Genomic DNA, 27,993 nt, shown 5'->3' with positions numbered 1-27,993 from the left:
GTCCTACTTGACACATTCTTTGTCCATTCTTTGGCCGCTGGATACTCCCTTTCTAGCCTGGCACCTCCCTAACCATTCATGTACATCAAGCATTCATCAACATACATTCCATATCTTAACCGTATTTTAATTTACTGTCTCCACCACTTTTGGGGTGTGTGCTAATTCATTTGAGACTCCCGGCCCTTTAATCACAGAGGGTCGGGGTCTGTTCCTAGGAGCCGTTGCTGTTACAATGAAGTGAAAGTCACTTAACGGCTTATAGCATTTGTTTACATTGTATCAATTACTTCAAGAACAAAGTCAATGAACTTGTTTGTAAGTTTTACATAGTAATAAATTATCTTTCATAGGACCGATACAATCAATGGTTTCTACAGGCAGTAGCTTACAAGTTTTAACAGAAGACCCAAGAGATTTTTGTACTTGGTGAAACTATTGGATTTTAAAGTGTGGGGGACAAATTATGGGGGGTTCACTGTCACTTGGGGGAATCACTGTTAGTACTTTCTGTAATATCCCTACACCAGGACCAGATCCTTCAGGCAGGTAACTGCCTGGCACAGAGCGGCATTCTCTACTTCCACAGTCAGAACCTGCGCCTTCCACATATCCCGTTCCTTCTCCAACTCATGAATTGTACTCCCAGGGATCTGCATCCAGGGGTCTGCCCCTTTCTTTTGGAACCATTCTAACAACACCTCAGGCAGCGGCGCCGCTCCCCATGGCAGGGGGCGTGTCTTCTCACTCAGGCTGCTTTGCCTTTTCCTTCCCCTTGCCCCACTGTGGCATACTTAGCAGCGGCGTCCTTTTCTTACTGCAGTGGGTTGCTAGCCTACCACTTTTCATGCAGGCTCAAGCCGGACCCACTCAAGAAGCTATTAGGGGGTACCAGGGGGGTTACACCTAATTCTCTCCCTTGTCCTACGCAGGCACTCAACAGTGGCGTCCTTTTCTACCTGAAGTGGGTTGCTAGCCTACCACTTTTTCACGCAGGCTCGAGCTGGACCCACCCAAGAGACTACCGGGGAGGGGGCACCAGGGGATTTACACCTAATTCTCTCCTTTGCCCTACACCAGCACTCAACAGTGGTGTCCTTTTCTCCCTGCAGTGGGTTGCTAGCCTACCACTTTTTCATGCTGGCTCGAGCCAGACCCACCCAAGAGACTACCGGGGGGCACCAGGGGGCCTCTATTCTTGGGTCAAATCCTCCACTAAGCTGCCCGCATTCTCCAACATTAATGTTACCCAAACTTGGGCCAGCTATTAAGCTTAGGGAGGACTAATGACCCACCAGAGTTTGGCAGAAAGCAGCACGTTTATTATATTGATAGCTACGCTCAGAAGAATGGGGAGTGGAGGTGTCACACTCACATTCGCATACTCACGCTCCCAGGACAGGCACGGCACTGGAGATGTCAGGATCCTTCAAGGTAAGTGTTCCACAGCGCAGCGATGGATAGTGCGATGAAGGTATGTCTTCCTGAGGCACGATGGAATGCAATGCAGTGAACCACTGGCCAGGCGGTCCGGGTGAAGGGCCTTTATGGGAGGTACAAGCAGGGCCAGCTTTAGGAAGTGCGGGGCCCAATTTGAACATTTTCAGTGGGGCCCCAGCAGGGATGACTAACAAAAAAAAAAAAAAAAAAAAAAACACCTGTAAAAAAAACCCTTTCATTTCTTCCATGTATTATTTACTTTCCATAACTATATAAATAATAAAATTATATATTATGTACATTTCGTTATATATGCTGTTGATCGGTTATTAATGAGCTCCGTTTCACATGTGTGGGTCCCTGCCACTCCCTGGGGGTGTGTGCACGTGTGTGGGTCCCAGCTGCTCCCTGCCCCCCTCATTGAAGCAGGTGTGCAGGGTTACTGCCCTGGGAACTGCAGGGCACCAGTGGACATGGGGCTGGCTGGAGGCAGGGCAGGGGCTGACTGGAAGTAGGGTCTGGCTGCAGGCACGGCAAGGGGCGCAGGGCTGGCTGGAGACAGGGGTGTGTGGGGTGGGTGGGCAGGCTGGCTTCAGGCAGGGCCGCAGGGGGGTGCAGCAGGAGTTGGCAGAGCTGGCGACAGAGGAGTGCGGGACTGGCTGGCTTCAGGCAGGGGGGTGCGGCAGGGGTTGGCTGGAGACAGGGCAGGGAGTGCGGGGCTGGCTGTAGGCAGGGCAGGGGCTGCAGGGCTGGTGTGGGTAGGGGGTGTGTGGGGCTGGCTGGCTTCGGGCAGGGTCGCAGGGAGGTGCGGAAGGGGTTGGCTGGAGACAGGGCAGAGGGTGCGGCAGGGGTTGGCTGCGGGCAGGGGGTGCAGGGCTGGCTGGAGACGGGCTGGCTGCGGGCAGGCCCTGGGATGCGGGGCTGGTGCGGGCAGGGGGTGCAGCAGAGGCAGCTGGAGCCCCAGCCCTTTAAATAGTCCCTGAGCCCCCCACTATCCCAGGGCTCTGGGGGCTATTTAAAGGGCCCAGGACTCCCCTGCTTCTACTGCCCAGGCCCTTTAAATAGCCAAGGGAGCCCCACAGCCCTACCTCAGGGCTCCAGCAGTGGGGCTCTGGTGGCAATTTAAAGGGCCAGGCCCTTTAAATTGCCCCCTGGGGAAGCCGGGCCACCCGGGTACAGCACACCGGCTCTTGACAGTACGCTGTACCGAGGCTTGGGCATGGGGCCCTCTTAGGCACGGGGCCCGATTCAGGGGAATTGGTTGAATTGGCCTAAAGCTGGCCCTGGGTACAAGCTTGTTAGTGCACTGCCAAGCACATGGCCCCTTCCCCTTTTAAGGACCTGCTCCTCATGGCTTGTGACTAGAGATGACTTGGCTGCATCTGGTGCGTCACACTCCACCATGGCCATTGCACATGCAGTGTCCATGCATTGGGTGTGTGAGTGCTGCCTAATTAGAGTCCCAGACACCTTGTCTACCTGGGAGCTCCTGTGATCTTCCAGCTGTTCAACCAGCCCATTCATCCCACAAGCATTCCAGGAGGGAGGGGGAGGGGAAGGGAGAAAGCCACTTCACAGGTATTCAGAGAGGGAGAGGAGACAAAGCTGAGGGGGAAGTATAACAGACCTTTTGAGCATATGGGTTATACATAGCATAGTCACACAGAGCATACAGATTGCTGCTGCTCCTAGAACAACTAGCCATTTTGATGTTTACTATAAAGTATAAAGCAAAACCAACTAACAAAGAAAAGACCCACATCTTTGATTTAACATGCTGTGATGCTGCGTATAAGAAAGATAATCATTTGTATCCGTGTTGCTACCGCTGTTATGCAATTGCAACAAATCTTGTAGGAAGTATGTCATATAAGGTGTCAATGGAAAAGTTACAGTTGATCAAGTATGAATATCCAGGTTAAATCCATGTATCATCTTTGTATCTAAAGCTATGAATTTTGGCTATGTGTTGCTATCCCAAATGTGTTTGTTCCTGAGTGACACCTCTCAGATCCATTTACCTCGAGGCTAGACAGCTATGTGTTGACCCATTAAGAACAGGTCACTCTAACAATGGGCCACTGAGGAAACTCATCCTGCCCAGTAGGTCTTCCTGTGGACTCCTGAAATACCGAGGTGCCAATGGCCAATCCCTGAGAGTCAGCAAACCATGTAAGGACATGTGATTTGCTCATGTGATCCTGAACTCCATTTTGGCCCAGTAACTTTCCATAAACGGGCTGTCGACAGGGGCGGCAAGTTTTATAGGCCTGTGGTGCCTGGGCTCCAGCAAATTCAGGGCCTGAGGGGCCTGGCTCCACCAATGTTCAGGGCCAGAACTCTCCCCTGGCCTCGCCTGCTGCCCCTGCGCACCTCCCCTGAAGCGTCCCCAGGACCCCCTGCAGCTCTGCCTAAGAGTCCTTGACACCATTTGATCCTCCCGCCCCCAGCTATTGTTTAAAGACAGAGATGATTACATTCAATTGAGAATCTTTTATTTCCTTATGGATCACTAGAGTTGAAATCACTGATGATCAGGGCTAAGTCTAGGCCTGATGTGGGATAGTGTGTCCAGCTGCCCAGCTGCATTAGCAGAGAGGCTCCCCCATTAACAAGCTGAAACCTCTGAGAGCTGTGTTAAATGGTGGGTAGAGTCCTGCAAATCTATGGATATCCTCTTTATATATGCAGACCATTTTTTGTGGATCACGGATCAGATGCAGATACAAATTTTGTATCTGCTCAGGGCTCTAGTGGTGGGTGGGACCTCAAGACATCACTGAGGTTGCAGAAGAGAGGACAGCGGAAGAGTGAATGACAACACCGCGGCTGATGGTGGGGTGAGTGATGATGGAGTGGCTGACAGTGCAGCAACACAGTGAGCGATGACGCAGCGGCAGAATGGACGATGGCACAGCGCCCCGTGCAGAGTGAACAACGGCACAGCAGCAGGCAGCGACATGAAGTGAACAGCATGGCAGCAGCAGCTGAAGCATTGCTCAACGCCATGTCTCCACACACACCCCGTCCCCAGGGTGGGAGGTGATCTCATGTGAACGTACCTCTGAACTCTGGGTCTTTACCGACCAAGGAGTACTGTGAGTGGGGTTCATTGCAGGCAGGGGTGGCGGATTTGTAGAAATTTAGGTGGTGCCCAGAACCTGCCCCCCCAAAACTCTGCCCCCCAGCTGCTTAAGGCTCTTGGACGGAGTTTGGGTGGGGGAGGGGATCTGGGGTACAGGGTCTGGGAGGGAGTGTGGAGGGCTGGGGTACAGGCTCTGAGAGGGAGTTTGGGTGCAGGCTCCAGGCTGGGGCAGGAAGTGGGTGTGCAGGAGGGGTGAGGGGTGCAGGCTCTGGGATGGAGTTTGGGTGCAGGCTCTGGGCTGGGGATGGGGGTATAGGAAGGGGTGAGGGGTGCAGGCTCTGAGAGGGAGTTTGGAGGTGTGAGGGGGTGCAGAGGGAGGGGGTGCAGGCTCTGGGAGGGAGTTTGGGTATACGAGGGGTGGAGGGGTGAGGGCTATGGGGCTGAGGATGAAGGGTTTGGGGTGTTGGAGAGGCTCAGGGCTAGGGCAGAAGGGCAGGGTAAGGGCAGCCTGCCCTGCCATTAGTGGTTGGGGGGCACTAGGACCCTGCGGCAGCAGTTGATGCCGGGAGCCAGCAGAGCAGAGTCAGCTTAAGCTGCAGGCTCCAGGCCTGGGGAAGGTAGGGGGGCAGCAAGTGGGGGCTGAGGGACACTCGGGGGAGGCGCGTTGGGGCGGCAAGCAGGGCCGGGGGTGAGACCCGGCCCCAAACGTTGGTGGAGCAGGGGCCCCAGGCCCTGAATATTGCTGGAGCCCGGGCACCGCGGGCCCATACAACTCCCCACCCCTGATTGCAGGGAGAGGGGCATGGCGTGTTAAGGGAACATTTGTTTCTCGGACTTTCACACTTCAAGGTGAGAAGCTGAGGGAAAGATCACTGCCCAACATACTCCGTGGGTGGTTTTTCTCATGGTCATGTTTTGGAATCATGCTTGTGGTGTTTTCCCAAATTAATGCCAGGTTCCTTTCCTCTTTTTATTAAAAGTTTTCCTTTCTATACACAGATTGAGTGCTTGTGAGAGGGGAAGTATTGCCTCCTAGAAGTGCCTAGGAGAGGTGTATAATTTTCCCACTTTACTGTAAAAAGAAGAACAGGAGTACTTGTGGCACCTTAGAGACTAACAAATTTATTAGAGCATAAGCTTTCGTGGACTACAGCCCACTTCTTCGGATGCACTTTACTGTGTGGGCCTCGAGCTAGCTCTGTGTTGTATTGTCAAAAGGAACCCCTAGATATTGAACCCAAGAAGGGTTTCATAAATAACACGTCCAGTCTCTGACCAGAAATGCTCCCTGTCCTATTTGCATCTGGTAGTGGTAACATGGACACATGGGCATTGATATAGGTCTGGTTTGGTCGTAAGTAAATATGCAGGATTCTAGACTGCCCTAGTACTCCTGAATGTTTGTTTACTTACCATGTGTAGTTTGCAAATGTACTACACATATCTTGTGGAACATACAAATCGGTATAGGGTTCCAGTAAAGATCTCTTGCAACCTCCAGCTACTATGACACTTGATGATCTTGCAAGTATATCATAAGATCTGCAATCATTTTATATAGTGAATAAAATAATCGGAATATTGTTTCAATACAACAGTAGGAATAACAAAATACATGCAGCAGAATTTAGCAACCTACTAAAAACTTAGCAATCTTTTGTAAAATAAAAAGTGCAGAAAAATTACAGAATAATTACAGAATAATTTTTCTGTTCATGTGCAGAAAAATTACAGAATAAGCTACATTTACGCTATCCGGTTAATAGATGGACCATATGCTAAATGCGATGTATAAAAGCTAGTTTAAACTTGTTCAATGGGGCTGAAATTCACTTTACCTGCTTAGAGCTTGAGTCCTAATCACTGGTAGCTATCTGGAGCCTTATTTGAAGCCCTGCACCAGGTGAATTTCACTCTAGCTGTCACCAGAAAGTGTGCTCTTGGGAACTACTGATCCGGGCCATCTCAGTGTCACACTTGTTGGCATCTAAAATTCTGTAATCATTAAAGGGACAATCGCAGGTTGTTTAAGCCCCAAATTTAGGTTCCGTTAGTAGAAATAAATAAAGAAAATCTAATATGAATAGAAATCTTAAGAATTTTTTAAAAAGCAAGAACCCGAACACGGCACCATTTTGCCAGGGCATAAGATACGCAAAGTGAAACTGAAGCGAGACTAACCGGGACTCGCCCTGCTCCCCACGCTGGTTCGCAGCCAGTGTCAGCAGGAAACAGCAGACGGCAGCGCTCCAAGCAACAGCGAGAGGAGACTCGGTGAGCAGCAAAGCTGGGGGCTGGGCGGAAGGGGCAGGCAGGGCTAGGAGCAGAGTTGGGGACAGAGCAAGAGTGGGGGAAGCTAATTGGAAGCGATGGAAGCTGGGAAAAGCTGCTCTGGCGCCCGACCCCCCACCATAATACTTGAAGTCCCAATGCTTGCTTCCCAACTACCATCCCTCCCCATCTGGTCCAGGCTCTCCTGCCCTACCCCAGAGTTAACCCGTGCACTTCCGCCCTCCGCCTTCAAACATCTTACTCCACATGCTTCCCACTGACTCGCTCCAGAACCCGAATCCCCACCGATTTCTCCACTCACCCTGCCTTCTCCAAGCCTTTCCCCCACCCCCCGCTTCTGCAGGGCACATGGGATAGGCTCCTGCCGCATCTCCACCCTGCCCCAGCCGGGAAACACCCAGAGAGGGAAGTCCGTGAATGTCACCGCTGAGAAATGTCCCACACCAAGCTGCACCAAACCTAGCCGCTCTGAATTGAATTAACAAGACGAGGTCCCCTTCATATACCACAGTCCAGGCACGATACAGCCAACACACGTGTGTGACACACATACACTATTTCTGTTTATGACACACGTCCTGCCCATAGCAGGATGTTGGAGGGGTCTGTCCCTCGGTTCCAGCGCCCATGTTTCTACACAGCTCAGTGGTTCTAGCTTTGCACGTCACATTTTTTTGCATCCTAGCAGCTGCAGCTGCCCTTTCTCTCAGTGCAAAGCGAAACTTGGCTGCAACACCAGGGCAGAGTGTGGCCTGACCCCCCTCCTGCCCTGCAGAATTTAGCTCCAAGGAGAACTGAGTGCCAGCGCGGGGTATTTGGTGCGCTCCACTTCCACCTCCGGGGAGGGAGCGACGGTTTACTTCAGGGAGAAACAAAGGGGCAGCAGAAGCGATAAGTAACATTATCTCTTCTTGCTGTGGTGAGAAGCTGGGGCTCAAGGCTGTTGCAGCTGCTTCTGCTTCTGCAAAGAAGGAAGAAGCAGCCCGGACATCACTGTTTTAAACGCAGTCTGCTGATCGCTGCAGTTAGGAGCACAGAGCAAAGCACAGAGGCTGCGGGGAGAAAGTGCAGAGCAACTGAAGCTGCCCAGCCAGTAAGTAAGAAGCAAAAGGTGCTGAGTGGAGAACGGCTTTATTAACTACAGCACTCACTTCAGTGTTTAGGGTGGGCCTAGGAGAACCTGCATAAGGTTATTTCATTGTTGTTGTTTTCCCTCCCGTACTGATTCTTTTGCAAGTATTTTCTGTGTGCTGTACTGTTTCCTCTTGTGAGGAGGAGGAAGTGGGGATTAGACAGCATTAGTAACTGCTGGTTTTGGTTAAATGCTGAGAAAACATCCTACTTCCAGGGTAGGGTTGCCAACTTTCTAATCGCAGAAAACCAAACACACCTGTCCTGCCCCCTCTTCGAGGCCCCGACCCCCCTCCTTCCATCGATCCCTTGCTTGCCCCAACCCTTGCTCACTCGCTCATTTTCATGAGGCGAGGGCTGAGGCAGGCGGTTGGGGTGCAGGAGAGGGTGAGGGCTCTGGCTGGGGGTGTGGGTTGGAGGGGATGGAAATGAGGAGTTTGGGCTGTGGGAGGGGGCTCCAGGCTGGAGAAGGGGGTTGGCATGTGGGAGGGGGTGAGGGCTCCGGCTTGGGATGTGGGCTCTGGGGTGGGGCTGGAGATGAGGAGTTTGGGGTGCAGGAAGGGGCTCTGGGCTGGGGAATGGGGCTGAGGGGTTTGCGGTGTGGGAGGGGGCTGAAGGCTGGGGGTGTGGGCTTTGGGATGGGGCCGGGAATGAGGTGTTTGGAGTGCGGGAGGGGGCTCCAGGGCTGTAGCCAAGGGGTTTGGAGTGCAGGAGGGGGTGCGGGTGCAGAGTCTGGGTAGTGCTGACCTCAGGCGGCCCCCCGGCATTTCCCGGGGATGGAGGAAGTCCAGGAAGCGGCCAGCATGTCCCTCCAGCTCCTATGCGGAGGGAGCTGCAGAGCTGACACTCGGGGTGGCGTTTGCAGGCAGCGGCAGCACACAGAGCCCCCCTGGCCGCCCCTCCACTTAGGAGCCGGAGAGACATGCCATTGCTTCCCAGGAGCTGCATAGAGCCGGACACAGAGCCTGCCTGCCCCACTGTGGCCAACCAGATTTTTGGCAGCTTGGTCAGCTGTGCTGTCCAGAGGTACCAGGCTCCCTTTTCGACCGGGTGTTCCGGACCTGTGACATGGATGTTTTAAAATAAAAAAGAAAGAAAACGTTCATATTCTTTAAACCACCTCATGTGGAGAAAGTTTTAATTAACTTTGTGCCCTCAAGCTTGAAAATTATGGGCTATACAATTAATAATAACTGTAATGCTGAAGAGGTAATAGGGAGGTTGTTTCTGTATGTCCTACCCTCTTAGTTAGCTTCAGGAATAATAAACCCTTTAGAAAGTGGTCTAATTTTGTTCAGAAGTTGACCGTGCAATTCTATTCACAAGATGATTTTACAAGCTCTTTCTCATGCAAGTTGTCCTGTTTACTAGACTAAGATTTTGTAGTATTATGCCCTATTTTTTTTTTTTTTTTTTGGTGTCTGATATTCCAATTTGCTAGAAAAACAACATTGTTGAGATTCCATCTGAGATCTTTTCCATTCGGCTCATCCAGAACGCTTTGTCCAGTTCTGGGAAAACACTTTATCCAGTTCTCTAGAATCCAAAAACTCATTTCAAATCTAGGCTTGTCACTGAGGTTTCTTTATTGGCATTTCAGAAAGCTGCAGCTCAGGTGATCAGGTCACATGTAGTGGAGTAGGTTAGGGACCATCACAACTCCAAAGTACATCGTTATAAATCAGATTATATACAAGTTCTAAAACAGACTAACACATGTGTATTACATTCTGCACTGTATCACAGGCTTTATGATTGGCTTGCTAATTGTGTGAACCAGGCCCTGTATAGAGCATGAGTGAGGATACGATTTTGTCACGGTAAAATTAAGCCAAATTCACAGAACAGTCATGGTAAAAATGTACAAAATCAGGTTATGGTCACGGCGGGACTGAAGTTGAAGTCTGAGCCATACCGCACAGGGGTGAGAGCCAAAGCCTGAACCCCGCCTGGGGAGGGGAACGCACAGATGGAGCCCTGCCAAAGTCATGGTGATCTGTCAAAGTCATGGAATCCATGGCCAAATCGTATCCTTCATCATGAGCTATTCATGCACTACAAACTGTGCTAGTAAGCAAAGCTGCAACTGCAAGCTTATCATACTTTACTCATCTTCTGACTATTTCTTCATCTACAGTACTTGCTATTTATTATTTACAGGGCACTTGTGAATTCATGCTTTGTCCATTGTCCATTTGTCCTGTTTCCTTATTTCTGTTTTTCTCTGTGAGTGCAAGGCCTACATATAGGCTCACCTGTGATGCTCCATACATAGTTAAAACACCTCACAGAAGAGAGAAGTGTAAGAAGCAGGACTGTCTTTTTGTACACTTTGAAAAGTTTTAATTCTTTTTCAAAATATGACAATACAGAAAAAGATTAAAAAGTTCTAATTATAACAGCCAAAAGTATGCACTTGCATGTATCAAAAGTTCTGTTAATATAAACATATAATAAAGAAGAATATTTACACTATTACTGATTTTCGTTTTATTAGACAAAATAATAAAGTATGAGTACATGTACTATAGAGATAGGGCTCAATTCTCATTTACATTTAGCCCACATTATTCTGCTCCAACAGTTCCAGGCTCCTTTGTACTTCCAGGCAGTGTAAAGTGGCCTTAGTGTAACTGAGAATGAGGCCCGTAGTGGCTGGTTTGTTGCAGCTGTAACCCTTCTGCCCATCTAAGTTGGCAGCAACCAGGGCCGGGTTCTGTATCTAGGGGTTCCGTTTCAATAATGCAATGCAAAACCGGCTCGAGCCCCCACCCAGTGACGTGGGACAATTACATACCACCCCCCCGGGCGCCTCTAGGAGGCAATTCTTCTCCTCTTGCAAGCATGGAGTCTGAGTGTAGCAGAAAATATTTAATAACATGAGGCAAACAACATCAGCATTAAATTGGAAAAACACCACAAAGAGGATTCATAACACAAACCATGAGCAAAAGGCCCACCCCAGCAAATTTGGCTGTGTCCTTTCCCTTTGGTTCCTGAATCCAGCAACCCAAAAATCACCCAGAGTCCCCAAAGTCCAACACCCCAAAGTCTCTTGGGTCCAGCAACCACCCAAAGTCTCTGTCCCTGGTCAGTGCAGCCCCAGAGTAAAAAGGGGGGCACGCAGGGTGTTAAGGGGCACCTTACGTGATCCGAGGCCGGCCGGCCATCTCTCCATGGGGTACCGCTGCAGCCTTCACCATGAGCCACTCCACTTCCTGCCGTCCCACGAACTGCTCTGCTCTACAAGCTGCTCCACTCCGCTCCCTGACCTGTGAGCTGCTTCAGCCATCCCCGCAAACAACTCCGCTCGCCATTCCTTAAGCCGCTTCAACCATTCCCGCAAAGCTCCGCACCGCTTGCTGCTCCTCCAGTCATCCCCGCAAATTGCTCCACCAGCTGCTTAGCAATATAGCTTCAGGCTCCAACACTCAGTGATCTCAGCTCTTAATAACATTAGCTCTTTTGTGATTTCAGCTTTTAGTGATTTCAGCTCATAGTAGGGGAGCCCCAGTGCTGGTGCACCATTGGCCCAAAGTGAATTCAGCTCACCAGCCTGTAACTAGACTCCTAATGGAATCAAAGTTAGCTCTGACATTCAACAGTGGAGAGAGGAAATGATACAATTGGTGTTTCAAGCCTCAAAGGGGGCCCATACCATCAGGTACAAATACCTGTCTCCATCCTCTCTCAATTCACTAGGTTTTGTAACCCATGCCCCTTGTCTAGCAAGTGCTACTTAATTACTGGTGAGTCTCTCTGTCATACAACAGTTTCACTGGCCTTGATTCACCGAATCAAGGTAACAACACTTTATTCTTCCTGCCCCAATAACAGAGAAACTGGGGATCCCACACCAGCCAAAGTAACCACTTTCATTTGCTGTTGTTTCATGCCAGGCGGGTGGGTGTGCCTATGCAAACAAGATCAGCCCCTGGAGTTCTTTTCCACACTCGCCATAATTCACCACCAGATGTCAGGATAGAGCTCATCCTGACTCTGCTTACACAGTTTTAATCTGTACCCTGTAAACTGGGCATGTATGTTTGATTCCTAAAGATTCCTAGATTCCTAAAAACTCATGTCTATGTTGCCTTTTAAAACTAGTGGCAGAGAGGCCCAGAGCCCAAAGCGTATGCTATGGCACTAAACTAGTGGTGGGCAACCTGCGGCCCGCGGGGCTGCACGCGGCCCATCAGGGTAACCCGCTGGCGGGCCGCGAGACAATATTTACATTGACCGTCGGCAGGCACAGCCGCGCACAGCTCCCAGTGACCATGGTTCGCCATTCCTGGCTAATGGCTGCTGCGGGAAGCTCTCAAACTCACCCCTTGCATGGATTTCAGAACCCAAGATCCAACTGGAGTCCAAACATCTACACATGATCTTGGTATATAAACTGGTGAAGGATTGTTTTAAAAATGTGTTGACAGTAGTGTTAGCAAAACATTTCAGCCAGACGGGCTTCTTGAGGAATGATTTATAAAGGCAATGGAAGTCTTGAAGAAGATAAAGAATAATATATAGTCTACATAAAAACCAGTAAGGAAAATTACAAGGAAAAGGTATTATATTTTTACATAACTAGGGAACAAAAGGTGAATGTTTTGTGACTGTAACATCCATTGCCATTAATAGTTCTGGAAGTAAGGAAACAAGGAGTCTTTCTCTATAGCTCATCTTCTCTTTTATGTACCTGGTTGACCCTGAAGGTCAATTATCAGCCTTGACCAGGTTTTTTTATGTCAGTTCTAAACTGTTGGGAAATACTAGTTGGGAATACTGTTGGGAAACAGTAAAAAATGCTAAATTGTAGTGAAACTAGCGAGCTTTCATAAATGGGGAGATCACATATACACACACACATACAACCGTTCTCTGCAAGGATTTATTTTATTTTATTTATTTGCAGATGGGTTTCTGCTCTGTGTAACAGCCCAGGCTCAGTGTGAGTAAGAAGCTTCAGACTCCTTCCAGATATTTTGAATTATAGAAGAAGAAATGAATCTTGCAAATGACAGTGCAAAGTTCAGTACCATTTATGACTGGGACTATGTTGTGTGGAAAGTTCGTTTGACATTACTAGCAGCTGGTTTTTTCAGCTACCTGGGAGTATTTCTTCTCGCTCACTGGCTGGCCTCATGGATCAGTGCCAGTTATCGCACTTTGTCAGCAAAGCAGAAGATCTTCTGGAATATGAATATCACACGTGGCCTGTTTGCAGTTCAGAGTTGTGGAGCTGGGTTGTGGGCCTTGCTTATAGATCCAGTTTTTCAAGCTGACCAAGTGTATGCACAGCAAAAGTGGAGCTGGTTTCATTGCTTAATAGCCGCTGGCTACTTCTTGCTTGAAAATGTAGTTATTCATGTGTCTAACATTGTTTTCAGGATATTTGATGTGTTCGAGGTAGTTCATCATTTATTTGCCTTTGGTGGGCTTCTTGGTCTGATAATTAACATAAAATCTGGACACTATCTACCCCTGATGGGACTGCTACTTGAGATGAACAATCCTTCATACTGCATATCCTTTATGCTTGCAAGGGTAAGAACATGCTGTATTAATTATGGGTGAGAGAAGTTTCCATCATAATCCTCATATTGCCTCCTCCTCAAAACAAATCAGCAAACAAAGAAATATTGGCCTCTAAAATGGCAGATTAGTTCTGGGGTCAAGAAATAAATTTTTCTTCCAAACTTAAAATGATGTGGCCATTGGAATCCTTAATTATAACTCCCTAACAATAATTAACTATTGTCTAAAAACTCTTTTAACTTTTTTTACCCATTTTGTAACAAAGAAACAAAAAGAAAGAAATGTTAAGAAATTAGTTTACAGACTCACTAGTTGGGATCTAGTGCACAGGAGCAAAGATGAGGTGATTAAACTCTATTTTTAAAAGGTTTTTTTTTAAGACTGAAAATAGTAACATAAGAATGGCTGATCAGCTCCAACAAGCTTAATATAGACCATTACATATCTATCTGGAGATTAAAAATATGTCTATGTGTGCTCACACACAAACGAGTATTTATGTACATTATGTATATTCTATGGATGCAGAGAGGGAGAATAGCCTTGAAGAGATCTGCCATGCTTGTAGGGAGAGAAGAAATCAGCCCTGCTTCCTAAACCATAATCTGTTCCAAAGAGTATGTCTTAGAGATTTAAACTTAAATCCTAAAATATGCTGACTTTTTAGAACTACAGCCACAAGTCCTGGCACGATCACCTCAGCCCTTTGTATGTAGATGCTAGAGAAGTTTGAGAGTCCTGGTCTACCTGAGTGGTGTTGGCCAAAACTTTCCACATCCTGCTAACCCTTGTGCATTTTTGTGACATATGTTTTATTTTGATTGTTTTCATCCACCATCAGCTGGCTGCATCTGAGTGATGCTAGATAAATTCTGCTAGACAAAAGGTGCTATAGAAATGTGCAATCTTTTAGCATTCTAGAGAAAAATGATTGAGAGAATGTTTGTATGTCAGTTTACACTAAACACAACAGGAAAACTAAATATGTCTCTTATTTCTAGAAAACACTGACTGCCTTATCTTGAAGCTGCAATCTCATTTCTCTTTCTTTGTTGTTGTCTCTTCCAGATTGGCTGTGCTAATACCCTTTTTGGGAAGGCAACCCAATGGGTAAATATCCATATGCTTCACTGCCGCATGGTCCTTATTTATCATATGTGGTGGGTGTGTATTACCCATTGGAATGATGTGGTGGAAAATCTGGGACTTCCATATTTTATTGTTTTTTTCATGGGGTTAAGTACACTTACATTAATACTTAATCCATACTGGATATTCAAATCGACTCAGCGGCTCTTTGGTCCAGTTGACAGGAAATTTCCAAATACAGCAGTGAAAAATGCATCCTGTGAAAATTTAAATAGTGAAACATTCCAAAAGAAGAGGATATAGTTCTGCAACAGCTATTAGGGTTGCAGTAAAATATGGCCAGGAGAAAGTGGTGCAGGTTTACTAGCAAGTCCATGAAAATAGAATTGCTTACAAGAAGTCTATGAATATATTGATCTGTCTGCAGTTTGCTATCAGTGTACTATATTCATTTATCAAAAGTGTTTTAAAATTGTTGTTGTCTATCTTTAAAATATACACACACTCTTTGACTCAGTCAGGATTGGTGCCAGTAATTTTAGTCTGGGAGCCTAATGCCAGACTGGCGTACGATATTGAACCTATTGGTTGGCAAATATGAGCCCATGCAAAAGTAAATATCACATGCATAAAGTTCCAGCATGGAATACAGCTCGACCTGGTTATAGTGACCTTACAGCAAGGACATCACACAGAGTGGATGATTGATGAGTGAGTAAATGTGGGGTGATCTTCGTTCGGTACCAACCCTCAGCCCATTCTAAAACACTAATTAGGTAAAAATTAGTAACCACATGCCCACTGGGCATGCTTTTAAGATATGTGACTCCTTTGAGGAAAAAGAGTATAAGAATCAAGCAAAGTAAATTACTGTGTTTGGGATTCCTTAATTGACGCTTGAAGAAGCAACGCTGCTAGACAGAGTAGCCAAAACTCTTCTCCTTGGGCTCGAGTAGGACTGTGAACCAGAGGGGTCTCAAGGCCTTGCCTTGAGGGAATCCGAGACAGACCAGAGGGTTGAGAAGAACAGACCTGGAGAGAAGAAGCCGTCTATAAAATTGGTAACCACCTTCTCTGTTTGCCAAGCAGGAACTGCATGAGGCTAGCGCATGGCCTGTTTGTGTATATTTGTGAAAGAGAAACTCGTTAAGAGGAATGTATAGCTCTTAATGTATAGCTCTTAATGTCTCACATAGTAAGTGTGTGCTTAATATAACCCTTTACCATTTCTGTAACTCCTTTTCAATAAACTGCTGTGTATTGCAGATAATTACTGTGCAGGGTGGATTTAAATCATGATTTAAATCACTAGTCAGGAAGACTTGATTTAATCATGGTTTTCTATCAAAAGTGCATTCTTATTAGTTGTTATAACCTTAATACATATTCTTCACAAGTCAGAGAGATGTAGGTTTCATTTTTAGAAGGTACACACTATCCATTTTTAAACAGTGATTTATGTTCAAAACTTTGCAGATTAGTTTTACTGCTATATCAGAAAATGAATGATTGTTTGGTTATTTCATTTACCAAAGGTAAATTGGGAAGTGAACTATCTCCAATTCAACGAGTTAATCATTAATATTTGGAGGATTTTCTTGCCATGCTGTATTAGGAGGAGAACACCACCAGACAGACATTTAAATTGTTTTATTTAAATAAAACAGCAACGTTACGTTTTTTGGATTTTTTTCTTCAACAGCAAACATATAATATTTTAACAAAACAAGCATATGTCCCTCGCTTCTGACATTTATCTCCAGACGTATTCTCCTTGTCCAGATCTATTCTGCCCCCAACAAACTTCTATTCATCGAATTTTTTGAAACTTTGCACTTTTAGAGAGAGGTAAGAGATTGACTCTGTGGACACAAATTTGCAGAGGGGCAATAGGGTTGAGGTCTGTTATTTCTCACCTCTATATATTATTTATTTAAAAACATTTTTGCTGTTAACAAGCATGTTATCTCTGGAGACACAAATCCACAGTCTGAGAACTGCAAAACTAAGCATCTCTGATGGTATCTTCTAGACTAAGCATTGAGTCCCATTGGGTAGATAGAAAGATTAACCTAAATAATCTATACAGAAGCCTGTGGAACCCCATAAGATTGGGTCCCTAATCCATGAACTATTGGAACTCATTTACAAAACTTTTCTTAAACGTTACATGAATATATTGTCTCATATTATAGAATTAGAATTTATAATCCACCTCTAGGAACCTCTGTCTGCAATGTCCAGTTATGCTGGCTGGACACTGCAAGCTTATATGAGTTCATCAATTTAACAAAGAAATTGATATGTACCAGGCTTGTTATCCCAAGGGGAGTCTCTGACACGCTTCAAACAAAATGCACTGCTTCAGGTAGAATAAACAAACATATTTATTAACTACAAAAGATAGATTTTAAGTGATTATAAGTCAAAGCACAAGAAGTCAGATTTGGTCAAATGAAATAAAAGCAAAACACATTGTAAGCTGACCTTAACACTTTCAGTGCCCTTACAAACGTAGATGCTTCTTACCACAGGCTGGCTGGTTGCCCTTCAGCCATCCTCTCCCACTTTGGTCAGCGCTTCAGTCACTTGGTGGTGGTGTCTGTAGATAGAGGTGGAAGAGAGAGAGCATGGCAAATGTCTCTCCCTTTTATCATATTTTTTTTTCCCCTCTTGGCTTTGCCCCCCCCTTCAGAGTCAGGTGAGCATTACCTCATCGTAGTCCCAAACTGACCAAGGGAAGGGGGGTGACTCACTTGAGAGTCCAACAGATCCTTTGTTGTTGCCTAGGCCAGTGTCCTTTGTTCCTGTGAGGCTGGGCTGGGTTTGTCCCATAACTGCCCTGATGAAGTGTGAACTGCCCGTCTGCTCCTGGAAAGTTTTGCCTGGGCTTGTTTTAAGCCATGAGGACACATTTTCAGCCTCATAATTATATACATGAAATTACAACCTATAATTCCTATTTTTATAAAAACCTATCATTATAACATCACTATAACAACAATGCTCAGTGCAACATGAGCCTTCTGAAGATACCCGACATGACAAACTTTTAATTGGATACCACACAATCATATTATAAGGATGAACATGGGGGTGCAGGGTGTTCCTCCGAGGTACAGTGTGTCTTCTCTTCCCTTAGTCAGTGATTAACCCTCTTGCAGTAAACTATCTTGAAGGAAGTTTGTGTTATAGTTCTCTTGGCATCCAGCCATTAAGGCCATGAGGCAGCATGCCTCAGTTTTCCCCTCACCCAGCAAACCAGGTTTGTTATGGTTTCTCCACTGTGGTAAGCTTTAAGTCTGTTTACAGGTATTAATTGAAAAGTAGCATTATCATAAGGTTTAACATCCATGTTAAAATTCTTATCCCTAAAACTTAACATTAATACCAAAATTTTCATCACAGATGTCCATTTACAAGTATCTTTATGATATCACGCCCTCTGTTCAGATATTCTAGTTTGAGATTAGTTTGTTCATTACCTATAGTGTCCTTTGACTCTCTCCCATGTAATCAGTCACTGGCTTTTCTTTCCCTCTACTGTTCCCTTCTGTGTTGGCTCTTAATTTAATCATGTTTCCGGAATTTTGATATCTCAGGGTCCAGCAAGATAAAGGTCCAGGGGGATCCTGCACATTCGCTGGCCCTTTGGGGAGCTGTGTCCCAACCTCAGGACTGTACATATGCAAAAATCCAGTTCCCTTTTTGGGATTACCCTGTTGTGATGGGGTGTCTGCCCCACCCCCCCATGCTAGAACGGGCTGCAGCAGGCCAGTGCGCCTGTGCAGCCCGGCAGCCAATAGAGAAGGGCTTATTGGAAGCCAATCAGGGCCCGGATTGGAGACAGCCAATCAGGGCCAGGCTCAACCCTATAAAAAGGCTGCTCTGAGAGAAGAGAGTGAGTCTGTCCCAGACCTTCAAGGAGGAAGGTCTGTCTCCTGAGCAGGGAGCAGGGCAGGCTAAGGGAAGCAGAGTGGAGCTTCAGCCTGATATCTGCCAGACTACCAGCCCTGAGTAGAAGGGCCTAGTGGGTGCAATAGGATCAGAGGGTAAGTGAGCCAGGGAAGGCTGAAGGCAAGGGGAGAGAAGGAGGGCCGAGAGGCTGCCGTTAGAGGGTCCCTGGGTCGGGACCCAGAGTAGGGGCGGGCCTGGGTCCCCCCCTTTTCCCCCTTGTGCTGCCCCGGGCCATGGAGCAGTGTCCGAGTCAGGCTGCAACCTGCCCCCTGATGTAAGAGGGGCTAGACTTGGGGGTTGTGGCAGGCCAGTGCAAAGACTCCTATTTACCCCCCTCCTGGAAGGGGGTGTGGATGGACTAAGGGGCACTGCCGGAGGGCAGTGGTCCGGAAGAGGACGCCGCAAACCGGAGAGCGACGCGCGTCCACACGCCAAGCGAGCGTGAGACAATGGACAGGACACTACCAGGAGGGGGCGCTCCACTGGACAGAGCTAATTCCCAAGACAACCAGTAGCAGGCGCCGTGGGTGAGTCCTAACCCTGTCACACCTGTGTTTCCCCCTCCCAGCAATGAGTCCTTCCCTGTCCCCTAAAGGGCCGTGATCTGTGGTCTCTGGGCTAAGTGTGTTTACCCTTTGACCAGGTGCACCCTTTCCTAGCAGCTTTCCCATAACTGCTTTCTGTGTCTCAACAGCGTGGGAAAAGACACCCCCTTCTCTGTCAGTTGGGACATTTGTATTCTCACAAACTATCACCTGGCAACTTCCTGTCTCAACTCCTCTGTTATCACAGGCATTGGAGCTGCATTTTGATTTAAAGAGACACAGTTACTTTCCAAAAACTTATCATAAATGGCATCCTAAAAAACTGGGACCTGGACTGGGGAACCCTCCACCATCCCTTTCTCTGTCCCTGAGAAGTCAGCTATGTGACTGCTCCCCTCCAGGAAGTCGATCCCAGGCTGAGTGTCTGGGTGCACAGTTGCTGACTTAGCCATTTAGTCCTGGGCATCCTATCCCAACTGACCAGTGAGGAGACACTCCTGTACTCCCGCTATTCCTTCCCCAGTTTCCTCCTCTGAGATCCCCTCTAAGGACAGGTATTCACTACAGGGGGGGTCGATTTAAGATACGCAAATTCAGCTACGCAAATAGCGTAGCTGAATTCGCCCTATCGGAGCCAACTTACCCCACTGTGAGGACAGCGGCAAAATCGACCTCTGCAGCTCCCCGTCGACGGCGCTTACTCCCACCTCCACTGGTGGAGTAAGAGCGTCGATTCGGGGATCGATAGTCATGTCCCGACGAGACGCGATAATTTGATCCCCGAGAGATCGATTTCTACCCGCCGATTCAGGCGGGTAGTGTAGACCTAGCCTAAGACACATTTCTCTGTGCAACCTGAGAAGGGGTTCCTCCCTTGTTCAGCTGCAAAACCCTGCTGGCTAACACCTGGGACAGTTTCCTTAATCACTGACACCACCTCTCCTGCCCCCTCTCCCCCCCCCCCCCGATCCTGAGGGCATGTTGCCTTCTGCGGGAAAGGAGCTAGTCTCAGCCCCTCCCATACTTGGAAGCACACTGTTTCCCTGTATTACAGAGTCACAGGAATCCTCACCCACCTCAGTGGTTTCTGAGATTCCCTGCCCCTTCTCTGGTCTCTCCTCTGGGACACATTTGCTCCCTAGAGCCAGATCTGTCTTTGGTTCAGCTGCAACTTGCTGGCAGCTAACAACCTGGACAGTTCCCTCCCATCCCTTCCTGATGTGGTGATGCCTCTAGTTGCAGTGCAGGCGCTGATCTCAATCACCCTCCCACCGGGGAGAATGTGGCTTTCCCCTGTTGCAGAAGAATCAAGGCGACTCTCTCCCATTCTCTCAGCAGTTCCTGAGACCTTACCCTTTTTCTTGCGGGTCTCAGCATAAAACTCCCTCCTGCTGCAGGAAAATACTTTAACTCTGAGCTACACCGAAAAAATCATTACCAAGAAGTAGGTTAATTAGGAGGTGTTCCATTACCTCCACAATCAAAACACTTTCCAAACATTCCCACAGCACATGGATTTTAACTAGTGGTACAAGGAATCTGCTTTTGCCCACCCCCACAATCTCTGTCATTTGACCAGGTAACATACTGGCCTTTGGGGCCACACTCTGTTTAACCAGAGAGATCTGGGCCCCTGTATCCCTTTGCCTCAAGCATTCCCTGCCATTTATTTGGACAACCTTAACATGCTCAATATCTGGTTCTGCAGAGGCTAATCTCACAAAACCAATATGATAGGTTCTAATTGCCGGGGTCGGGGGGGTTCTGTATTGAGGACAGCAGAACTAACGTGCTATTGGTTGCCTGCTTCCTCCTAGCATAAGGCATTTATTCCTCAGATGATTAGTGGAATTATACTGATAGCACCTGCTTTTACAGTAGATATGGGATGATTTTTTTGGAAAATTTTTGGCTAACTCCAAATTTCAGCAGGTGTATGTATTCCCTTCCCCAGTTCAGTACTACAGACTTCATCTTTGCCCTCATCAAGAATGGCTTATTTATTGTAGTACCTATTATCAGTCAATGCTTCATATTCTTTCAAACAGATCCAAAACACCCCAGCCAGGTATGTGGTTCTATTTGTCTGATTGCAGCACTCATGTGCTGTGTTCTTCACATTGAGATTGTGTTTTGTTGGTTTGTAAAATCAATTGTTATTCTTATCTACAAAACCTACCATGATCTAGCACCAACAACACAGACTTCCTTGTCCTATAGATTCCAGCCCATACTCTCAAGCCCTCCTCTAGATTGCCAACTGTGTCCAAGTCTTGTAAATTTTTCTTCTTGTACCGTTATTGAGAGTATGTATACTGTGCCCTCTCTTTCTAGAATGCCCTACCGTTGATCTCAAGGAGTCTCCCACTTGATAAGCGTTTAGAAGTCAGTTTAAACTGTCTTTGAAAACATTGAATGTAGTTGGGCTCATTGTACAACAAAGCATGTTTGGATGATATACCATCTTTGGCTTGTTTGCATAAATCAGTGTTTTGTTGAAAAATTATAATTTATGACTCTTCAATTTTCTTGTTTACTGATGAAATGGCTGCTTCTTCGCTGTTCAACACTTTTCCACTGGGGCCTTGTAGTGATGAAATAAGCTTTGTTATATATATATATATATATATAATTTTGTATATTGACAGTGTTTGATTGCATATGTTAAGGATGACTACATGTTCAGCAACTAGGAATAACTGCAGTATACACTTCTCTTATTAACACTGTTTATAAAAGAATAGGTAAAAAAACTGCCCACTTTTAATGTATTATGAATTGTTAATATCCATGCAGCTTCACAATGTTTGTCTTGTATACAGGTGATTAAAAATGTACCACTTTCAGATTGTTCCTTTAGTCTGTGTATCTGTGTGTCCTGTGTCTGAGTTCGGCCCTGATCCTGAGGACATGCATGTTAGTAACTTTACACATGTGCATAAGTATTTTCAAGTTTCTCTTAACTGAAGAGGAAGAGATCTAGTGAAATAAAAGTTACAGTACAAGGTTAAAGAGATACTATCCCAACCTTTTCAAAGAATAGCATTAGCTTGTTTTTAAAGTTTTGACTAAATGAATTGCTCAGCATGCAAAACAACCCCAACCAACTTCCTGAGTTTGCTAAAGTCAGGAACTCTTGAATAGAGTGGCCTTGGTGCTTGGCATCCAGGCAGAAGGGGTATGTGAGAGTTCTCACAAGTTGGTGGACATCCTAGCATATGCCATTCCAGCTAGATTTGTTCTGCCAATCAATGAAGGGATCACGGAACCAGTCAAGACTCTTTGTCAGACACCCTCCTTCCTGGCTTCCACAGCAAAACAAGTTGAGAGGAGATACTTCATCCCCTCTAATGGGTATAAACATTTTTATTCTCACCCCTCCCTGGGGTCTCTGGTGGTAACAGCCACTAATGAGCAGCAAAGGCAGAGACAACAAGCCTCATGTCTAAGGGCAAAGACTCAAAATGATTTGATTTGTTTGGTCACAAACTTTATTTGTCAAGGAAACTGTAGCACAGGATTGCAAACCAACAGGTGTTCCTGAGTCAATATACTACACGCTGTAAGAGAACATTGCAAAAGTCAAGGACAGATTACCAGAGGATTGTAGGCAAGAGTTATCAGTAATGATGGAGGAGGGTAAGTTGGTTGCCATGACTGCCATCCAGGACAGTCTGGATAGTGTGGATTCGGTGTCTTGAACCACACCATCAGTGATTTGCTATGAGACCGTGTTCATGGTTGCAGTCATCTGGACCATGTGTAGAAGTCCAATTTTTAAGGCCCCACTCTATTCTCTGAGAACTGAAGACAGGCTTCATAGCCATAGAGATTGCAGGGTGACACTCAAATGCCTGGGAATCAACACTCTGGCAATGAAAAGAAAACAGTTTAATCAACAGCAACCTTTTAGATACCATAGCTTTGCTCCCTGTTCCCAAGATCCACCTAGAAAAAAGGGAAGGGATAATAGGAGGCACCCTCCACCGCCCTCCTCTTCAACATCAATGAGTTCATCCCATGCATAAGATGTGGGGAGCCGGAGAAAACCACACCTATATCCACACAGGACTCTGGATCAATAAATGACTCCGATTTGCAGAAATCATAGTCAACCATTTATAGTCCATTCCGTCGCATCATCAGTTCTTTGCCTTTGTTTACTAGGCCTTCCACCCACACAATTCCAAAGAGATAATCCTGGGCTGGCCGCCATGATTCAAGGCGTGCCATTTCCTCCAATTCTTATACAATTTTATATCAGTCCAGGTGGTGTTTCCTTTTCAGATGATTTGCTGTATTTTTCTTTGGAACATAAGATTGTTTTTGCACAAATAGTTCTAATAGTCCTTGACCTTTTTTTTTGATTTTGCAGATGAGGAGGAGGAGAATGTGCAGCAGGCAAGCAGTGAATCCGTTCTCCCCGGCAGCCAGGACCTTTTCATCACCTTGGAGCCAATACCCTCTCAAGGTGGGATCCCCGACCCTGAAGCCAGAGAAGGCACCTCTGGTGAGTGCACATTTGTAACTACAGTACAGGGTTTAAAAGCAATAGTGTTTAATGTTTGATTTGACCTGAAGAACTGGGATGCATTCGCGGCCAGTACAGCTACTGGAAAAGTCTGTTCACATGTCTGGGGATGGAGCAGGAATCCTCCAGGGACATCTCCATGAAGCTCTCCTGGAGCTACTCTGAAAGCCTTTGCAGAAGGTTTTTGGGGAGGGCTGCCTTATTTAATCCTCCATGGTAGGACACTTTACCACGCCAAGCCAGTAGCAAGTATTCTGGAAACATTGCAGCACAAAACATGGCAGCAAATGTCCTGGGTTTTGGTCGCGTTCAAGCAACATTCGGTCTATATATTTCTTTGTTAGCCTCAGAGTGATATCATTCATGGTCACCTGGTTGAAAAAGGGGAATTTTTGTAAGGGAACAGTAAAAGGACCCCGTTCATGCTGGGCTGTTTGTGCTTGGCTAAAAGGGATCATCCCAGAGAACAGCCACGCAGCGAGGGGAGGGGAGAAGGGATCATCCCGGAGAATAGCCACGCAGCGAAGGGAGGGGAGAAGGGATCATCCCGGAGAATAGCCACGTGGAGGAGTGGGGGCAGGTATTTGCTGCACATCCACCCAAAAACTGCAGCCCCTCCTTTTAAATGTGAAACCCAACCCATTGCTTGCTCTGGGAAAGGAGGGCACTGCAGTTTGAAAACATTCCCACATGTTATGAAGGTGTTAGAAGCCAAACCCACGTTTCCTTTGGCTTACCATGGCTGCCTGGAAACCAAATTCTGTTGCCCAGCCATGTGTGTGTGATGTGTCACCATACCAGCAGGCACTCAATATAAAAGGCAAAATGTGACCTTGTACCTAAAGCTCATGTGCTGTCTGCTATGAATTGCTTGATTCACTGTGAAAGAGTTTCTCTTTTGTTCTCAGAAATGTATCGTCTTAAATTTTACTCTCCTTTTTAATCTCCCCCCAGGTGCAAATGTTTCTATGCTCCTCCTATCCTCTCTGTCCCTGAGGTTATAGCAGATTAGAAAGTGGAAAAAAACACACTTGCGTTGACATGTTTGCCAAGCTCATGCAGTCCTCCCGCACTGATAGGGCACAGCTTAATGCATGGAGGCATTCAGTGGCAGAGGCCAGGAGAGAATTAAGTGAGCTTGGAGAGCAGAGGCAGGACATGATGCTGAGGCTAATGGGGGAGCAAACGGACATGATGAAGCATCTGTTGGAGCTGCAGGAAAGCCAACAAGAGCACAGACTCCCGCTACATCCACTGCAAAACTGCATGCCCTCCTCCCCAAGTTCCATATCTGCCTCACCCAGATGCCCAAGAACACGGGGGCAGGGAGGCTTCGGGCACCCAGCCACTCCACTCCAGAGGATGACCCAAGCAACAGAAGGCTGTCATTCAAACAGTGTTTATTGTAGCCACACTAAAAATCAAAATGTGGCCTTGTCCTTCCCTCTTCCCCTACCCCAACTGGGCTACCTTGTCCATTATCTCTCTTTTTTAAAAAAAAAAATTAATAAAGAAAGAATGCATGGTTTCAAAACAATAGTTACTTTATTTCAAAGGGGGGAGGGTGGTTGGCTTACAGGTAATTAAAATCAACAAAGGGGGCAGGTTTGCATCAAGGAGAAACACACACAACTGTCACCCTGAAGCCTGGCCAGTCATGAAACTGGTTTTCAAAGCCTCTCTGATGCGCAGCACATCTTGCTGTGCTCTTCTAATTGCCCTGGTATCTGGCTGCTCAAAATCGGACGCCAGGCGATTTGCCTCAACCTCCCACCCCGTCATAAACGTCTCCCCCTTACTCTCACAGATATTATGGAGCACACAGCAAGCAGTAATAACAATGTTGTTTGCACTAACCTACTCAGCAAACAGCGCCAGCGAGCTTTTAAACATCCAAAGGCACATTCTACCACCATTCTGCACTTGCTCAGCCTATAGCTGAACTGCTCCTTACTACTGTTCAGGCTGCCTGTGTATGGCTTCATGAGCCATAGGAGCAAGGGGTAGGCTGGGTCCCTAAGGATAACTATTGGCATTTCAACATCCCCAGCGGTAAATATAATAAGTCCCTTCTTGCAGCTGCTTGATCAGCCCAGAGTTCCTAAATATGTGAGCGTCATTCACCTTTCCCGGCCATCCCACATTAATGTTGCTGAAATGTCTCTTGTGATCCACCAGTGCCTGCAGCACCATTGAGAAGTACCCCTTTTGATTATGTACTGGTTGGCAAGGTGGTCTGGTGCCAAGATGGGGACATGCGTTCCGTCTATCGCCCCACCACAATTAGGGAACCCCATTGCAGCAAAGCCATCCAGTATGACTTGCACATTTCCCAGAGTCACTACCCTTGATAACAGAACGTCAATGATTGCATTGGCTACTTGGATCACATGTCCTCATCAAAATTCTCCTCGTGCTGGCGTCTCTTAGCCCAGTTCTGCATATACTCCAAGATAATGTGCGAGGTGTTTACAATGCTCACAACAGCAGCGGTGACAGTGAGCTGAGCGGGCTCCATGCTTGCTGTGGTATGGCGTCTGCACAGGTAACCCAGGAAAAAAGGTGTGAAACGATTGTCTGCTGTTGCTTTCATGGAGGGAGGGATGACTGATGACGTGTACCCAAAACCATCCGCAACAATGTTTTTGCCCCATCAGGCATTGGGAGTTTAACCCAGAATTCCAATGGGCAGTGGAGACTGTGGGAACTTTGGGATAGCTACCCACAGTGCACTGCTCTGTAAGTCAATGCTAGCCACGGTAGTGAGGACGCACTCTACCAACTTAATGCGCTTAGTGTGGACATGCGCAATCGACTGTATAAAATTGGTTTCTAAAAATCAACTTCTATAAAATCGACCTAATTTCATAGTGTAGACATACCCCTAGTGTTACAAATGAAAGATTACCCGCTTACAACATCACGCAAGTGCCTCAAGTTTCTAGGTCACATGCTAAGTACATGGCAACATGTACCTATGCAGTGCAACTCACAAGACTGCACCTCAGGGAGCTGCAAAAATGCATCAGTATATGCCCTGAATCATTGCCACTTGGACAAAGTGGTTCGAGTGCCAGAGCTAGTCCTGTCTTCTCTGGATCAGCGTATAGACCCTCTAAATGTTTGTGCAGGAATTCCCTTTCTTCCAACACTACCAACATGCACTCTACTCATGGACACGTCATCTCTAGTTTTGGGGGCTCATATTGGGTCCCTGCAGACTCAAGGCCTTTGGTCATCGCACGACCTAGAGACTTATATAAATGTCAGGGAGTACATGAGGTATGTCTAGCCTGCTTAGCTTTCTTTCCCCACATAGCAGGGAAAAATCTATTGATTCTGACAGAGAACTCAGTGACCATGTTTGATAGAAACAGGCAAGGAAGGGCATGATCGAACCACTCTGCCAGGAAACAGTCTGTCTCTGGGACTTCTGTATAACCCACTCAATTCACCTCGAAGCTTCTAACCTTCTGGGATATCAAAACATACTGACAGATCAGCTGAGCAAATTCTTCACCGATCAACACAAGTGGTCATTATGTCCAGACATGTCCAGGTCCACCTTCCAGCTCTGGGAGACTCCCCAAGTGGATTGATTTACAACAGAGGCCAATAGAAAAATGGCATCAGTTCTGCTCCCAAGGGGGTTTCAGCCCAGGCTCCCTGAAAGATTCTTTTCTCCTGTCCTGGGAGAATTCCCTTCTATACACCTTCCCTCTTATTCCTTTGCTTCCCAGCATCGTATCCAAAATAAAAGAGGACCTGTGATGTCTCAGATCTTGAACCCAGAGCTGGGAATGCCCAGACAGCTGCTATGTCCTGGCCTCCTCCCAATGTCTGCTGTGACCTGGTGGGCCAAGAAGCTAATAGCACAATAAGCCTCGGCCAAGGCACCACCCACAGGAGTCCTGATTGGAGGATCAGCCAGATACACTGATTGGTCCAACCACACTATTTCAGACAGGAGGCGGCACAGGAAGTTTGTTTGAGTAACAAAGTGATTTCCTGTTGTGGTTGTATTAGACTCTGCTTGTGCCTGCTTCCTGCACCCAATCCTGTTCTTTATTCCTTCTCTGCTCCTGGCTAGTGCCTCTGCCCTGCCTTCACTCTTGTTCCTACAATGCTCCTGCTCCATGCTTGAGCCTTGCCTCTTCTCCAGTTCCTGCCCTTACACCATAGGCGTGCACAGCACATGTCATTAGGGTGTGCACCAAGGGAATTTTTTTTTTAAGGCAAACATCATAAAGGTTGGGGTGCGGGAGGGAGTACGGGGTGTGGGAGGGGGTGCGGTGTGCAGGAAGGAGCTCAGGGCAAGGGATTGGGGCAGAGGAGGGATGTGGGGTATATGAGGGGGCTCAGGGAAGGGGGTTGGGGTATGGAGCGCA

General features: G+C 46.9%; 1 protein-coding gene and 1 long non-coding RNA gene across 5 annotated transcripts; one reads left to right on the top strand and one right to left on the bottom strand.

The window, feature by feature from the left end:
* Positions 1-4: 4 nt before the first annotated feature.
* Positions 5-17,495, bottom strand: LOC128834981 (uncharacterized). Of its 2 annotated transcripts, none has more exons than XR_008444547.1 (4): positions 17,060-17,495; positions 6,364-6,520; positions 5,939-6,067; positions 5-1,627 (listed from the first exon to the last, which is right to left on the bottom strand). It is a non-coding gene; the product is annotated as an uncharacterized LOC128834981 (long non-coding RNA). The 2 variants fall into 2 exon arrangements; XR_008444546.1 differs by having other exon boundaries at positions 17,102-17,490.
* Positions 6,760-25,133, top strand: LOC128834980 (protein CLN8-like). Of its 3 annotated transcripts, none has more exons than XR_008444545.1 (5): positions 6,760-6,799; positions 12,861-13,492; positions 14,552-15,633; positions 23,450-23,584; positions 24,560-25,133. XR_008444545.1 is itself a non-coding variant. In XM_054024233.1 (3 exons), the coding sequence occupies exons 2-3, from the start codon at positions 12,950-12,952 to the stop codon at positions 14,873-14,875; spliced, it is 867 nt and encodes a 288-aa protein (XP_053880208.1). In that variant the 5' UTR covers positions 7,132-7,910; positions 12,861-12,949; the 3' UTR covers positions 14,876-15,842. The 3 variants fall into 3 exon arrangements, 1 of the variants encoding a protein (XP_053880208.1); XR_008444544.1 differs by lacking the exon at positions 6,760-6,799 and adding an exon at positions 7,132-7,910; XM_054024233.1 differs by lacking the exons at positions 6,760-6,799; positions 23,450-23,584; positions 24,560-25,133 and adding an exon at positions 7,132-7,910 and having other exon boundaries at positions 14,552-15,842.
* Positions 25,134-27,993: the final 2,860 nt, after the last annotated feature.

Source organism: Malaclemys terrapin, chromosome 3, assembly GCF_027887155.1.
Source record: "Malaclemys terrapin pileata isolate rMalTer1 chromosome 3, rMalTer1.hap1, whole genome shotgun sequence".
NCBI lineage: Eukaryota > Metazoa > Chordata > Testudines > Emydidae > Malaclemys > Malaclemys terrapin.
This window is presented reverse-complemented; position numbering and strand designations above follow the sequence as displayed.